The following is a 16,751-nucleotide window of genomic DNA, read 5'->3' as shown; positions in this document are numbered from 1 at the left end:
CCCTTGTTAGGGGTGAAATTAAAATTTGGCTCTACCTACCTTCCTGCCTCTCCTCCCTTGCATCGTCAAACCTCCATCTTCCTCAGCCACTGTTCCATCAGGCACGTTCTCTCTCTTCCACTCCATTCACCTCTCGCAGCTTCGTCCTCTACTTCCTCCCTCTGTCTCCTTCTTAACTTCATCCTTTGGCTACCTGCTCTCTTCTCCCTGGTGGATTCGTTATGCGACCGCTGTGAAATGTATATGTCTTCTGATATAGCTGGAGGATTCGACCGCGAGGACGAGGCGGGGTCGTCGTTATCGTGTCGTTCGAATTTCGAGGGCCTTTCTTAGAAAGCTCGGCTGGTCGAGCACCGAACGCGATTGCGTTTGTTATCCTACTTCTCTCCTCGTTCCCTTTTCGTTCGCCACGTCCGCGTTATTTCCGCCGCTCTCTCTCTCTCTCTCTCCCTCTCTCTCTCTTTTTCTCCTAGCCCTCGGGGAAACGTCGTTAAAAGATCAAGGACCGATTCGTGGCGGTCGGATCACGCGGCAAACGATCTTGTCTTCGCGCGAATTTCCCGGAAAAACGGAGCCGAGTGGAATTTCGAGATGGCGCGTCCATAATTGCGATGATTAAACGCGTCATCCCGGCACGCTGGTTAATTGGACGAGTCAGTTGGAAAGTGGCGTATCAACCGGCGATTTCGTTTTATATCACCGGAAACTATGACTCGTGAAATCAACGCCGGGCCCTGTAGTTAAGCGCCAATGCTTAATTAAACGTTAATCTCGCGCACGATGGCAAACGAAAGTAGCGGTGTGTCGGGGCGGTGGTACTGGTTGGGACTAGTAAAGAGGAACGTAAGGGGAAGAGGGTGGTGTAGCCGGGGCGAAATTAAGGCTCGCCGGTTGATTCGAATTCTCCTTGAGAAATTTCCTTTCCCTGAGAACGCCCTTCGTGCGCTCTCTAGTAGTTACTAAACTGGTCGTCTCAATTAGCGAAACTTGCAGCTACGTTACCGACTTCCAATTAGTCATAGGTTGCAAACTGTATCGCGCTTACTGGAGCGAGACTAATAACTCCTAGACCATGAAATATATGCATAGATACACGATGCAAATTAGTGGTACACGGCTGGGCGGACGTTTATGAAATACTTATCTTAAGAAAAATTTCGGCTCCTTCTGTGTAATCCTATCTACCTACCACGTTACGTTAGGTTTCTCAATTAAATATCTTTTCTCACCTCGTCCTTCTTATCTCGCTTCTTCGCCGTGTTTCCTCCTTTTCACAGATTCAAGAAATGCGCGATACAGATTTTTTCCCGCGTGAAAGTTCAACGTTCCAAGACCAGACGAAACAACAAACGTACGCGTCTCGGGATCTGGCACGTTTGCGTGTTGGAACGAATGGGTATAAGTATATGCGCGCTTCTGTGTTTGTGTGTGTGTGCGCGCGTGTGTGTATGCTCGACACATGGACACACGTATTCACCGTCGATCCTCGGCGAATTTACGAAGGCCCTTGTCGCGCGGCTGATAGTTACAGGCCTGGTCTCAATTAGTAGAACTTACGTCGCTAGGGTCCAATTAGACGTAGGCTAGAAGCTACACCCTGTTTGCTCAAGTTTGCCGTACCTATGCACCACCGTCCGTCGGATGGGGTTGCTGCCCGTCCTGTACCTACCAAGCCTGTTGAAGGTGTCTTTTTCCTACGCTAATGACTAATTAGCAGCCTCTCCACTTCACAGTATAATGACACGGGATACAGCCTTGAGCCGTCGGCTGGGATCATTATTAAACCCCGAAATTGCAGTCGTGCCTGCCGCCTCGTGTTATGCACCGCCTCGTGCCCTGTACTTTGCCCTATCCTGCGTTCTACTCCCAACCCTGTTCAACGTGGTTTCGTATACCCTCGCCACGACGTCGCGACGCACCGTACTCGCTCGTCTCACTACCCACGGCTCGATCCACGGCTCGAAGGACACGCGGCAAGATGCGGAACGTGACTCGACGAGGACGAGGGTGCGTTCTGATTTCGCCTACCTCTTACACGCACAACCTTCATTCTTATCTTTTTCCTCATTCGTCTGCTTCTATATCTTTTCTCTTTGTTTTCCATTCCTTTTATTATATCATATTCTCTTATACGTTCTTCCGATTATATTTTGCAAGCTCTTTCGAAAGATTCGATGGAGCGTACAAGTTGTATATTTACATTTGATCGACTGGTTTCGCGGAGCCGGATAAGAGATACGCGTGAAATTACTCGTTTAATTAATTCAATGTTAAACGCAATTAAACAGGTTTCCTCGGCGCGCGCGCTATTCTCAATTACGCATCAGTATTTCAGCACACATAATACGAAACGAGAGAGAGAGAGAGAGAGAGACCATTATGTGATCCTGTGATCCTGCAACAAAATCATTGGATTTTTCTTCGGTTTTTAAATTAATTTCATAGATGAAACGTACATTTCAGGCAACGCTATAGTCCATTGCCAACCCTTGGCATATTATACGAAGCCCATTCTCTCGCTTATTATACAACGGACAAATTCGTCTCGTTCTATGGAATAATACTTTTCCACCCTACCCGCGCGACTCCGTGCTACAAAACCGTTCCTTCCTTCTTCCTTCATCCGTTTCTTTTACATTTATTTATTTCCTAAACGTCCGTCCCCGCTGGCTACTTTATATTTGACATTTTTATTAAACCAGACGGTAGCCCCGTGTGTCCGTAGCGACAGCGCGTATCTCAGGGATGGCAATGGCAGTGGGGACGCACGGGGCACAGCCCCGCCGCGTTATCCCATATTGCTGTTAGGGCAGTTTCGTAATCTCGCGAGGGTGCCTCCTTATATATCGAGCGAATAAAAAGTTGTATCCGTCGCGCCGATTCGTCGATCGTCGCGTCCGGTTTTCCATCCCTTGTCGCGCGGCTCGCTCCATTTCTCCGGCCACGAAAGACAGTCAGTGCGGAAACGATGGGATATTGTATCGCATCCAGAATCACCGGTACCTCCATACACGTCCCTTCCATAAATCAACTTTTCACTTTACGATTCCGTTACGTCCGAAGGCGGCAGTACCGTTTGCGTCGTTTCTTGCGCGAGAACGATTTTACGCGGTCGATCAACGGCGGTACGCATCCCACAGAGAGTTTTCTCACTCTCTGCCAGACTGTGAGATCTCGTATATATCAGAATCGTCGAGCATCGTCCGGACGGTGCGGTCAGTCGGTTGCCGATACACTCATTGTGCATTGTCGCGAAATAATGGGACGGTAAATTGACAGAACTAGTTTCATTTTATCTAGCGTATCATCGAACCCGGGGTTTCGATAACGGATACTGCGTGACGGTATTAAATACTGCGCATGCCTGACAAATAACTGTACATCCGTGAGAAGTTCGATCGGCACGCGCAACTTGCTTCCGCTTAGGGAGATTTCCGTATCGATACACCGACAATGTTATACTATGTACCACGCACATATATGTAAACGCAACATAGCATGTTGCGTTTTACTCCGCTTACGATTCTTCCGGGTGATCGCGGGCTGTCGGCTTGTTGCGCGAAATTTTCTTTCCTCTTTGTCGCTGGAATTTCGTTCATACCTCTTTCCCTTCTATTCCGTGTTCCCGACACGGATTTTCACGTCCGCGCGTTCGATATCGTCTCGCGACGATATCGTGTCCGATAGGGAGAAATAAAAGAAGCGTAAGGAGTCGTTGGAAGGGGTCAGAGAGAAAGAGAGGGAGAGAGAGAGAGAGAGAGAAATCCGGAGAAAAAATGGAGCGCACAGATCGTTTGACGAATCACGAGGTGCCTCTTGGATACCAACGTAGTCGGGGCACGCTAAGAGGGGGCCAAGGGGATACGCGGTAGAGGGATGATGTTTTTTTCCTCCGCGGCGCCTCTTTAATTTGCCCTCCAATTAACGGACGGGGTCCTATTTGAAAAATACCTGCCACGAGGGCTGGCAATTATACTCCTTCCTTTTTTTTTTTGCGCCACGAGCGCGTTATTAGCGCTATCCGTCGTTCCTCTTGCTCCTCCTTCTCCCTCATCTCCCATACTCCTTTCTTCCACCATCCTCCCACTTTGTCGTCATCCCTCCAACTTCATTCCTCCTCTTCCTCGTATCGTCGAGTCGAGCTGTTCCTCTTCGTTCCTACCATCCGCTCGTCCCTATCCCACCCGCGCTCTCTGTCACCCTCGCTTTTTACATGCGTGTGGCCGCGTTCGCGTATCCGCATCTGCGTCTGCCTGTATGGGTGGTTATGTATGGGTGTATTGCAAAATGTGCGAGTGCTGGTGGTCCAAAGGGGGAGGACACGCGGGCGCTCGTACACGGGAGAGAGGAGTGGCGACGCGGTGAAGAGAAAGGGAGAGGAACAGGGACAAACTGTTGGAAGAGGGAAACGAGAGACAGAGAGGTACAGGGAAGAGGGTATAGAGAAGGTAGGAGAAGGAGAAAGATAGGGAAGGTGGGGAGGGATGGGGCCGGGGTGCTGGCGAGTTAGAGGAGTGGCGTTTATAACTCGTGCCCGGGTCTCCAAGCTTTGAGAAGGCCAATTAGCAGCATAAAGCTACAGCTCGGCCCCGGGGCCGAGGATGTTTGTATGTAATAATGGATTGTTACTCAAAGTATCCGGCTAATTAATTAAGCCCCCGCGCCTCGCCGTGCAGCCACTCACCATTTTAGCCGGCCGCCCTCCTTCCCTCGGATCGCCTTTAGAACGCGTTCGTTCCTGCGAATGTGGTTGTCCGTGTTTCTCTCTCGTACCCGCGCTTTTCACCCTCGCCGAGCCACGTCGGTTCGAACTACGAACGATTCCTCGCGATCGATGCTCCCGCCAGTGGATCTGCGAAACGCGGCCACCGGATTTCTATCTCGATCCTTCGGCTCGACGTCGATTTCTTATCGATCGAAATTTAGATCATTGGCAAATCTTGTGACGTAATGTTTGATATTATTCAATTATGTAATTATTTTCGATCGAGGCAAGACATTTACGACGTTCGTGGGAATAGCGGAATCGATCTATCGAAAAACGCAAGTACGGGAGATTTAGCGCGCGTCGTCGGACGACCGGCCCAATTAGCGTGGATCGTTATTGCATGTTGTCGGCCACTTAGCAGACGCTTATTATCGCGTCGTACGTGTACATTACGCGGTGGCTGTCTGCGGGCTCATTGTTACGAACGCACAATGGCAGAGAGACACGATTTACGATGTCGCGGATTTAACGAGTCGACGTTCTTGTTCCGTGTTGCAGACGGCGTTCTAGCCGAAATCACGATGACGATGGACGTGAGCAAGTCGGAGCCGAGTAAAAATGGCGCGACGCAGCACGAGTGCGCTGGATGTGGGAAAGCGATCACGGAAAGGTAAGACGATCGTGGTCTTCAATTACTATTTTTATTTCTTTCATGAAACGAAACGTACGAATGAGGTACAAACAAAGAACAAATTGAACGTAAAATAGAAAAAGACGCGATTGACGAACCGTGACGAATTACCTTGAAAATATAAGACGGACGATTTAGAGAAACTTTCTAATCGGTCAAACGATAAGCTTCTTCCGAGAACCGCGGTCAAAGATCAGTTTCGAGCACGATGGGTTACTGGTCGGTAAGAAGGAAAACTATGGTCGGTTCTTCAGGTATCTCCTCAAGGCCATGGACCTGTTCTGGCACGAGGACTGTCTGAAGTGCGGGTGCTGCGACTGTAGGTTAGGAGAGGTCGGTTCTAGTCTGTTCACCAGGGCCAACCTTATCCTCTGTAAGAGGGACTACCTCAGGCTGTTCGGGAATCCGGGACACTGCGCGGCCTGCAACAAACAGATACCGCCGTTCGAGATGGTTATGAAGGCCAGGTCGAACGTCTATCACCTGGACTGTTTCGCTTGTCAACAGTGTACTCATCGGTAAGTTATTCAGCGCAAGAAAATCCTTCGATCGATTCGATTTACATATCGTTTCGCTGTAAACGTCAATTTTTTCGTCGTTTTTCTTTCCGTCTTCTCATCCTACGATCTCCGTTTACGTTTCTCTGCATCGAGCCGTACGACGATGCAAACGACGAGGGAAAGGGAACTGTACGCGTGCAAAAATAACAAAGACGAACAGAGTTGGGGATGAAGAAAAATAGTACGACGGTGAAGGGGTATAGAGAAATACAGGGGACGAAAAGAAAGAAGCGGGAGTACGGTTTGCGAGAGACACAGTCCGCTCGGGAGTTGCTTTACAGGTCAGCTGGGAAATCACCCTGTGCTCTATCCGTCGCGACCTCTTCCTCCGTTCGCGCTAGCATTCCACGCAGCAGGAGGCTAACTTCTTGTCGCATTATTCCCTGCGACGCTTTCCACCCCCGCCACGACTCCACCCCTGAGACCAGTTATGTAATTATCCAGATACTGCTGACATTTTTGTATCATATCGCACCGTGTAGCGTAGGCAGACAGAAACAATGGCTAAATGTCGAACGAGAGCTCGCCACGTTTCCGGTTCAGCGTCTCGCGATGGACGACGAGAGGAAGGATGCGGTGGCGCGCGCCGAACAACGAAGTGGAAATACACAGCACGAGTCTTTCCTTTCTGAGTTCGATCCCTGAATCACTCGGGAGATTTTATTTCAAACGTAGGTCGAATCGCTTCGTTTATTGTTCGCCTCTCGTCTTTCGCGATTACCCTTCGCTTCGTCCTCTCGATGATCATGTTTTATTAAAGTTGCGCAATTTGGCTCAAAGCGATCTTTCTCTTCCTCTATCCTCCATCCCTCCCCCCACCTCTTCTTTTCCTGTTGATCATCCGGTCTCTGCCATCTGACGCGTAAATTACAACGGACCGTGCGGCGAGTAATTTGCCCGGATGCGAAATTTTATTGCCGTTGGTAACGAGGCACGAGTAATTTCGCGAAGTTACCCCCATCGTATCTGCCGGTGCGTCGCGATTCCGTGCCTTCCACGTTGCTTGCTACTTTGGCGAATACCCAGAACAAAGAGAAACGAAGTAGACGCAGGGAGACAGAGAGGGGACATGTAACTCCGTGTACCGCGATACACAGCGGCGACAAGAAATCGCGAGAGATATAGACGAAAGGGGACGGGGCTAGAAAAGAATAAGCTTCCGATAGAAATGGCGGTCAATGTAAAACGGCGAAACTATGGAACCGTGGTGAGACACAATGCCGACTTATTGACGAGATGAAAGGTTTCGAGGGTGGCAAAAGCGGGCGGTTGGCAGCGGTCTCTGGTTGTACGTAAGAGAGCGCGAAAGAGAAAAAGCGACGAGCGAGGTGGACGAGACGACGAGAGGTCGAGAGGAACCTCGTGCACGAGTACGAGAGGGAGAAGGCGAAACGGAACAGGAGAATGTAGTTTGGAGCCAATAACAGTGGCTCGTCCAGGCGTGCGACAAACGTTGTACAGCTTCTCAAACAATGCGAACAAAAGGGCATCAATTTTACGTTTTTATCGCGTGGCATTGTCTGTCTTCGACAATGGGCCGAGCGGGCAGCGACGGAGCCGCGCGCCGCCATGCCCAAAGCAGTGTCGCGTTCATCGCGGTACAACCGACTTCAACGGAATCGACGAAAACCTGCTTTTGTCTCCGTGATTCACCCCGTGCCAGGGAGTGTTGCACACACGCGACATTCTTGCGGTTCGCTGCAAGCCTTTTCGCTGGATCCCCGGGACCAATAGCCTCCGCGATTGCCCGTTTCGCGAAACCATTCGTTTTGAAACATTGGACGAATGCGTTTTCACGCTGGATAACCGGCAACCTAATTTTCATTACAGTTTGCCATCGTAGCTTTGTTCGGTTCACAACGGAACGATGGTTATCTATGAGAAATCCAAAACGTTCTTAACACATTGGCAATCTTTTTCTCGGTTTAAAAGCCAAGTTTCTATATAACAAATCTTGTCGTTGTCCGGTGCTTTTTACGTACGATACGATACTTTGAAAAATAGAACCGTATATATTCAAGAATACGAGACCTACAAACCGTCTTTCGTTTTAACCGAACGAAATTGCCGACGATTAGATTTCATTGGTAATTTAGCGTACCGCCAATCCCGCCAATTATTCCCGTTTGATCGAAGCCCCAAACGTTCCGTGGCCCGGATCGAAACGATTCCGGGCGTTCTCGGTCGGATTTAGATATTTCCCGTGGTAGGGGAAGAGAAAGAGAGAGAGAAAGAGAGAGAGAGAGAGAGAGGGTGGATCGTTTCCAATTATTTCGTCGGTAAAAAACGGACGGGTGAACTCGAGGAGGGCAATTATACGCGGGGCGCCGCGACGTGTAACGCGACGACTTAGAGTTTGCAATTAAACAGCAACAATTACACGGGGTAACTTTAGACTGTAATAACACAGAATAAAGGGTTGCCGGTGGCGGTGCCTAGCCTACCACCCTCCTGGTTAGAGGATGATTTACCGATCCAATTAGATATCTCTCTCTCTTGCTCTCACGCTCTCCCTCTCTCTGCTCCACCAACACGCAGAAAATCGCGTCGTGTGTGTGGAAGCAACTTTCTACTTGCACACGTTTATTCGTGCGCGCGTGAACGACAGAGAATACGCGTCCCCTCGACGTTTCTTCGATCCTCTTGAGGAGACGTCCGGTCAAATTTAACGACCGCCCAGTTAATGCCCTCGCCGACTACAAATTGCAGTTTGCCGTCGTGGCGTCGCTAATTCGACGTTGGCCGATTCTTCGTGCTCGAGCATCGCGTATCGAACAAGCCGCGTCCGGTTAATCTAGAAAAATTGGAAGTAGGTGTTACGAAAATGATCTACGTATTTCGCAACTTTGCTTGTTTACTTGCTTGTCCTCGGACGAGAACGACCATCGTTTCTATAGAAGTACGTATTAAGTAAATACGGGATTAAAAGTTGTAAGGAACAGTCGATTATGACGTGTCATTGACAGTTCTTACGTTGAATTGCAATTAGAAGAGATACGATACAGTCGACTTAACGGGTCTCGCGCGTTTATAATGCACGGCAACGGATGCGGGAACCTGTTTTAAAGCATATTAGCTATAACCGCTTTGAATACGATTATTACTTAAAACCACCGTCGTATTACGATCGTCATCCTGTGATACGTACTTGCAACCAGTTAGCTTCGCATCGGTGAAAGCTTGATACTTAGTCTTTGGATACTACATTTGTACCCAGTATCCGTTTAACGTCCAGCCATTCCTCCTTAATGAAAAAAGAAAAGGAGCAAAACATTCGAAAACCTGCACTTACACCATGAGCACGTCATTAATCGTGCACGGCTCGGTTGTTCGAGCTGATACGCTTAATTTGCCTGGCAACGCCTTGCAGCTGGACGAGAGAAAGAGAGGGAGACAGAATCGGTGAGAAAGAGAGAGAGAGCTGTTTAATCCTCTTTTCTGCGCCGAGGAAACTCGTCCCGTCGTGGCAAAGGCGCAAATTAAACCGGTAACGTTGCCACCGGGTCCCCGGACGCGATCGCGACGTTGAGACGCGGCGCGTATGCAAATTTTATTCAAGAAACCTGTGTCCCTTCAAAGAAAAAGATTCACAGAGACGGGCAACGGTGAATGTTTTATTTCGTTGGCGTTGGTCTGGAGCAGAGGCGCTCCGGTAATGTTACAACTGCATCGAACACGTCCCGTAAAGCGTAGTCTAATGGGGTCACGCATTGGCACCGGTTACTTTATTTATTTACGCGATACCCGGCTTTCGAGGTTCCGGTCGTTCGTTTTCCGCAGTGGTTGGTCGTGTCCGATTCTTCTCCAATTCTCGTGCGTCCAGAGCCTTCTGGCTTCAGCGAGCTCCGGCGACCCTCGTTAAACATTCGCCCGTAGCGATCTCCGAGACCAGCTTTCTCTATGGATTGAAATTTTCTATGTGAATCAGACTACGAACCTGGTCTTTCGATACCAACCACCGTACCGATCCTCTCTGCTTCAGCTTCGTGGGTAGATTAATATTTCAAGCGCGCTGTTGTTGCGGTACGCCATTGGTGACTTGTGGATACGTGACGGTTCTGTACCAGACTTTGGCTAGTCTTTGCCTCGAAGACTATTGGCAATGTAACGCTGAAAATTTTAAATGGTAAATAAAATTGTAAAATCTTAGGCTATGGTTAAAATATATGCGTGTTCTGGCGAACTGTCGTTCGACGAGACAAACTCATAGGAGTCTATATAATAGTTAATATATATTTGATTGCTCCGAGCATTGGAACATTTAGAGGATGAAACGCATACGCTCATAAGACTCTACGATTGCTGACGAAAGAATTCAGACGCTTGTAGGAACGTTTTACAAATATATCAGGTACGCGTGCTACACGAAACGTTTCGAAATCTCCTTAGCGCTGTAATCAGACTCGACTCGACGTTGTATTGGTAAAGCTTGAAACAATTCTGAAGATGTACGTGCAATCTACGAGATACTTAGTACGAACATATATTTCACGAAGATCATAAAATTATTTAAGCGATTAATTATTCGTTATATTAATAAGCCTCGTTCAATGGGACCATACTTATTACCATATCGAAAATGGCTACTTCTTCATATGGTATATATATATATGTATCTATCAACCTCTTTTAATAAATATACGTTTTCAGTAAATATTTCGGAAATTTTATGCGCATTTGAAATTTTCCTCCAGTATAATCACGATACCCGTGTTTCACTATAACGATAATAAAATTTCAATATCTTTTTTTTACAACACACACGATGTACATATTGTACGTTACATAGGATAAGTTTAAAGACTTTTGCGAGTCACTGTATATATATATATGTACCTATAGCTATTCGTCAGAATTTGCTATTTTGCTATTTTGCTATTTTTCCATCCTTTGCTATTTTGTATTTTTGTTCCTGTTTCTCTTCTGTCGAGCATCAGGAGGCGAATAAGATTGGTCGTTTATTCTATCGTTAGAACACACTGGGCGCGTAATACGTAACAACGAGAACAGTTAATTAGGAGGGTTAAATTGTTGATGAAACAATGCGCTGAAAATGCTAGATGGAAAACGTTAAAGTGGAAAATCAGCGGGTATCGCGCGCTGGTATCGTGCCACGACAGACAGCTGCACCGGTTGCTAGAATTAGAGGAATGGGATTCACGCGGCATTATTCGCGCGATTATAATAGAGACTCCTGAACGAATGCACTCATGCAACAATATAATTCTGGCGGATCATAGTTATGTGAATATCTAGTTCGATCCAGACTTCACGGAGGAATGACTGAAAGAATGTGACGCGAATCGTTGGTACTTGCATTCCACATTCACGGCATATTATTATAGAAAAAGTACCTGCAGGAGAATTTTAATATCGTCAAATAGTATTCAAAATCTCAGCACTGTGAATAGCACTGTGACCTATAAAAGTAAAATCTCTCGACATTGTGTTGAAGATGGATCGTCTAACGTTTCAGTCCTGTGACAAAGTCTTTGGTCCTAATGGCACTTCTGGCAACAACTGAACGTAAGGACACGTTCATCTCGTAATTCCTCTGCAAATTCACTTAACCAACTACCAAATAGCCAAATTTAGCTGGTCATTTGGGTTACCGATCTCTTGCACATAATAATTTCTTTACGTGTGGTTTCATAGCTGTTGAAAATCAGTCAAGGATTAAAATACGTTCAACTTCTAATCCCTTGGCCGTAGAAGTTTCTAATTAAAGAACGACCGGTTAATAACTTAACTAACCGGTCCTAGAAGCGACAGTGATCCAACGATGGTCATTGGTAACGAAAGGCGTGTTGGGATTAATCAAAGTATTTAAAATGACGATAAATTTCTACCTTAAAAATTGCGACCATTAATGTCATCTTTCCTTAACATATTCAATTTCCTTTCCTTAATCTGCTTAAGAAAGTAAATCACTCATTTCCGAAGCAGTTGAATATTAATCATTTACCCAGATAATGAAATCGAAACATTTACAAAACGCCAAGTTGATCGATTCTATTAATTTTAATGGACAGAATACACAAAATTCGTTTGATAGCCAAGCCTTAAGTATCTTATCAATCAACCCTAAAGAACAAATAGAAAAAGCAGAAGAGAGAGAGAGAGAGAGGAAGGCAGAAGCAGACAAAGAATGAAATTTGAAAGAGAAGAAATCCAGCAGATGAATTCGTTGAGCGAAACAAAGTAAATAACCGAGGATGGTTAGGTGTCAGGCAATTGACAAGAAAAAGAGAGAACACCTTGAAAGCAGAAGGCCGGTTGCGGCGAGAGATGTTCTCGCGTGGTGGAGACCAGAAACCAGCAGGTGACGGCCAGCTGAATAGCGAGTAGAGGAACGACAGTGAGAGGTATAGAGGTGACAGAAGGGCGGGCGAAAGAGAGAAAGAGAGGTGGAGGTGGATCAGAGTACAGCGTCATTTAGCAGACGACGCGTATAATGGGGGAAACGAGCGAAACCCGGTATAAGCTGTGCTCGTTGGGAATGGCCGCGCGCAACGCGATAATTCTATTTGCCGTACGATTATGAGAGTATCTACCTCGAACCAGACTCTGCCGCTCTCGTATTTCGCTCTCGTATTTCCTACCGGGATCAAAGCGGATGTGAGACCGCTCGCGGACAGAAGCCCGATAATAATTATTTGTCCGACGCGTTGCGATACGCTCGTTATCCAACGCTCGTCCCCTGCCACCCTTTGTCATTGTTTCTCCTTTTTCCCTCCCCCCGATTTTTTATTTTTTTTTTTTTTATTTTTTTTGAGTCCCAGTTTTTCGGATTTTCCTCCCTTTTTGCCTTTTTTCCCCCATTGTGACGATCAACCGTTTATCGACGAGCTAGCAGCGACGCGATACCCATGCGTAGTGGTTCGCGAATGAAAGAATCGTTACACACGTTCTTTTTATATCGATGACTTTTTTCCCAATTTTTCTCGCCGAATAATCCCTGATTTACCTGTTGTTAATTGGCAAGAAATTAAAAAAAAAAAAAAAAGAAAAGAAAAAGTAAGAAAGAAAAGATACTAATCATATATTAAACATATCTTTTCTCACATAATATCGCGAAGTGACAACGATCGCGAACTATCGAACAAAAGTTCAGGCGTTCTCTTTGAAGCTGGCTCGGGGATCTCGCAACGTAACAGATGACGAGAAACGTATCGCGCGGAGGTCTCATCGAACCGCGGTTGGAGGCGGTGTACAAGTTGAAGCGGCGCGACACCAGTAGCCTGTGGTTTTGATTGCAGGTTTTGCGTGGGCGATCGATTCTATCTGTGCGAGAACAAAATCCTGTGCGAGTTCGACTATGAGGAGAGGCTCGCGTTCGCCAATATGTCAGTACAAACACCCGCCACGCTGGCGTACATCAAAAGGCAACTGCCTCCAGCGCCGACACCGCCTGGCCAGAACATGCATCCTGGTCACAATCCACTGCAACCTCATCAGGCACTTGGCCAGTCGGTGGGTCAACATAATCACGTGTCGAACGTAAGTTAAGAGAGGACTGTAAACGTTTGAAGCGTTGTGTCACGCACGCATGCTTAAAAGCATCGACGCCTTAGTCGCTGTGTTACCACGGTCGTCGATGACAGGCGGAGCCGGTGGTATTTTAATTGGAAGCGTTACACGCCACGCCGGAAGTTTTCGTCGCGTGATCGGTCTCGTTCGCTGGCCCGAGGGACCAGCGACGTACGACGTATTTCAATTTTGCTCTTCAGTCGGAAAATAAAACGCGAAACTCGAATGCTTTTCGTCGTTTTAACGGTCTGGGGTTACCTCTTTTTGTAAATTATTTTCTAAATTATTTTCTAAATTATTTTGTTTAAATTGCGCTCATTTCGTATATAAATATAACGCAATATTAAAAATAAAGTATAGAAAGAAGAATATAAATCCGTTTCTTGCAGTCTGGAAAATTGACTAGCGACACATCGCTGGGGCGATGGATGTCCACTTTGCTCACTGCTTCTCCGATTTGTAACTATTTTGATTAACAACGAACGATTTTTAATATTCCCTTCTACAAATCGATCAAGCCTTTCTTTCCGCTAGCCAATTTACCAGCCGCGAACCAAATTCACCAAATAGCAATAATCCGATTCGCAAAATAAAAAAAAAAAAGACAATCGGAAGAATATAAGAGAATAGGATTAATGCGATTCATTCTCACTCAGAATAACAATTTTATGGTGCAGGGACAGATGTCAGGGAGCACGCCGATGGTGAACGGGACGGCCATTGGCGTCGGTGGACCCAGAGCTCCGGGAGACATGAACAACAACGGACTATCGGGTCCAGCCCTCGGACCGGTGAAGCCACCGCCGATGTCTATGCAGGCTCCGACCAGCTGAAACGAGGTGTCACCCCCTCTGAAGAAGCTCAGATGTCTCAGCGGTTATTGAGGCTATTGACGCTGACCGACGAGATGAACGGGAGGTACGGAGAGGGAGTACGGGCGAGGATTAAAACGTCGTGACGAAAGTGAACGCGAGGAACCAGAGTGATAGACAGACAGGACGCATAACATGTGGATCGGTGAGAGAAAGAAGGCAGGTTGAAACGGGGGGTGGGAAAAGACGAGTCGTTCGCGACGAGAACGGAACGAAGATGGAAAAGCGAAACGAGATGGTCTCCGCGACGGGTCTCGAGGATACCCGCGGAGGATCGAACGTTTTTGGGGGAAATAGTCGTTTAGAGGTTGGGAATAATCACTGTGATCGCGAATTGTATGAATAAATTTATGGAAAGAGATACGATAGGAGCTGCATAGGACGTGGACATCTCGCGAAGGCGAAGAGATACACGTTTAATACACGTCTTGTAATATACGGTACAACATGTAACATGATAAAAATAGGCGATTTATGTAAGATACGTTTCTAGCGAGGAGAAGAGCGATTAGAAGCGTGCGTGTAAGCGTGGAAGGACGACCGAGTGAGAGGGTGAGCGAATGGGGCAGAGTTACTTGTAAATAACTGTATCTGTCGACTCTGCGACACCGAAAGACTATCAGTATACGCAGACCAATCGAACGAATTTTCATAGTACTCGCGATTCGTCGACATTCGACGTTTGACGGCCGATCGAGAAGACGAATGTCGGGGACAGGCGGAGGAAGAGAATCGTCGTAAGTTTGTTCGTAAGTTACTGTTTGCTGTTTTTCAATTTTATCGTCGGCTCGAGACGGAGGTCTGTGATTCGCCTGGACAGAGGCGAACGAACGTTCGATTAAATACCAAAGGTAAAATCGAGAGATGTTGTTCTGTTCGAGGGGAATCTCGGCGACGCGAATGCGACGAATCTCGAGACGTTCCCAAAATGTCGGTATACGAGGCGCAAGCAAAGGCGTACACGATGGCTAATACCAAAGATTAACGATGTAAGTTTCGATGCCCCTCGGGAGAGCAAGTCGACGTCTCGGATTTCGAATATTCCTTTCTCGGTGATAATGGCGGTGACGGTTTACTCGAGCAGCCCGTGGTTACTTGCCGAGCTTCGCGGAGAATGCATCTTTAATGCGGTCTGCGATCGGAAACTTGCGAAACGAGGGGCTTAGTCGCGGCTTTACGCTTTAACGCCAAAAGACGAGCGAAAACGGTCCAGACGAAAGGCGAAGGAACAACGAGGAAAAGAAAGGAAAAGAACGGGAATAAGATCAAACGGCGGCATCGATACCAAAAGACGATTGAGAAAATCCAATAAACTTTGCGTGCGCTGATAAACGATCCGTTTTGAATCACCGACGAAGCAAATCACATTTAAAGGCGCCAGAATCGCGATCGTGGTACTCGTAGAGAATTTGCCTGACCGTACGTTTATACGACGACAAAATTCATCACCCTCTCCTCCTTAATCTCGACGGAGTTGTTGACGTTGTCGTTCGATCAGACTGTCTCCACGAGCCACGTGGGACGACTCGAACGTCGCGCTGATTCTACAGGATACTGCATTTCGAAACCACCGAATCGATTAAGTACAAAAGATGTTACGCGAAGAGGATATCCTACGAAGCGGGCGTGAGGTAGCAACCTGTGACGAAGAGAAAGAGGGAGAGAAAGAACGAAACCTACACGAGTGATTCGCGCTCCGAATACGCACGACAGAGCCGAACACACTTTCCTCTCGTTTTTTTTTTTTTTTATCCATCTGTATATAAATATCATTTATTAGCGCACTACTAATATATTTACCGCCTCTACAGAGGCTCCTATTACTACCGAGAAAATATAACATTCTTATAAATACAAGCAAATCGTGAGTTTCAAGCGTGTGTTCATTTCGTTTCCAGGATCGGCCGGTACCTACAACGCCGAGTACCATACGCCGTCGTCTTTTTACTCCTCTATTTATGGCTGTTTCCGCGACGTTTGCTCCCCTCCTTCTTTCCTTCTCTCTTGTTCCTCTTCGACGACGAGAAAGCGGAATCGCGACACGCCGTAGAAGAGATCCACTGATTTGTGCGGGCCGTATTGCCCGCGTGATACAGGGAAATGGTTAGAAACGGAGACGGGACAGAGCGAGGGTGGGGGTGGAGCAAGGGAAAGGGGTGAGGGTGAAACAGGCAAGGGGAGGCAACGCGATTTCCCTAATGCCTTCCAGCCCACGGAGTTGAATGTTATTATGCACGGTGAAGACTTTATAATAGGACGTTGAAACTCTTTAAAACTCGCGGAGAGCGGATCCTCTACCTCCCCCTCTCCTTTCGCATCGTTGCGCTACCCCTCGAAAGGGCTCGTCACTCCTCCGACACTCGAACAATTTTCCTCGTTGCACTAAAAAA

The 16,751-nt window shown here is 47.2% G+C and overlaps 1 protein-coding gene across 4 annotated transcripts in view; it reads left to right on the top strand.

Annotated features, from left to right (window-relative positions):
• The window catches only part of LOC122576812 (LIM domain only protein 3-like), a 68,578-nt gene extending 52,344 nt beyond the window's left edge, over nt 1-16,234 (top strand). For all 4 annotated transcript variants that reach the window (XM_043747605.1, XM_043747594.1, XM_043747623.1 and 1 more), the window contains exons 3-6: nt 5,267-5,378; nt 5,654-5,917; nt 13,219-13,459; nt 14,167-16,234. In XM_043747605.1, coding sequence (XP_043603540.1) covers nt 5,290-5,378; nt 5,654-5,917; nt 13,219-13,459; nt 14,167-14,322 — 750 coding nt within the window. In that variant the 5' untranslated portion in view covers nt 5,267-5,289 and the 3' untranslated portion in view covers nt 14,323-16,234. The remainder of the gene's footprint in view (nt 1-5,266; nt 5,379-5,653; nt 5,918-13,218; nt 13,460-14,166) is intronic.
• The last annotated feature ends 517 nt before the right edge of the window (nt 16,235-16,751 follow it).

This window comes from Bombus pyrosoma, linkage group LG2 (assembly GCF_014825855.1).
Source record: "Bombus pyrosoma isolate SC7728 linkage group LG2, ASM1482585v1, whole genome shotgun sequence".
Taxonomy (NCBI): Eukaryota; Metazoa; Arthropoda; class Insecta; order Hymenoptera; family Apidae; genus Bombus; species Bombus pyrosoma.
This window is presented reverse-complemented; position numbering and strand designations above follow the sequence as displayed.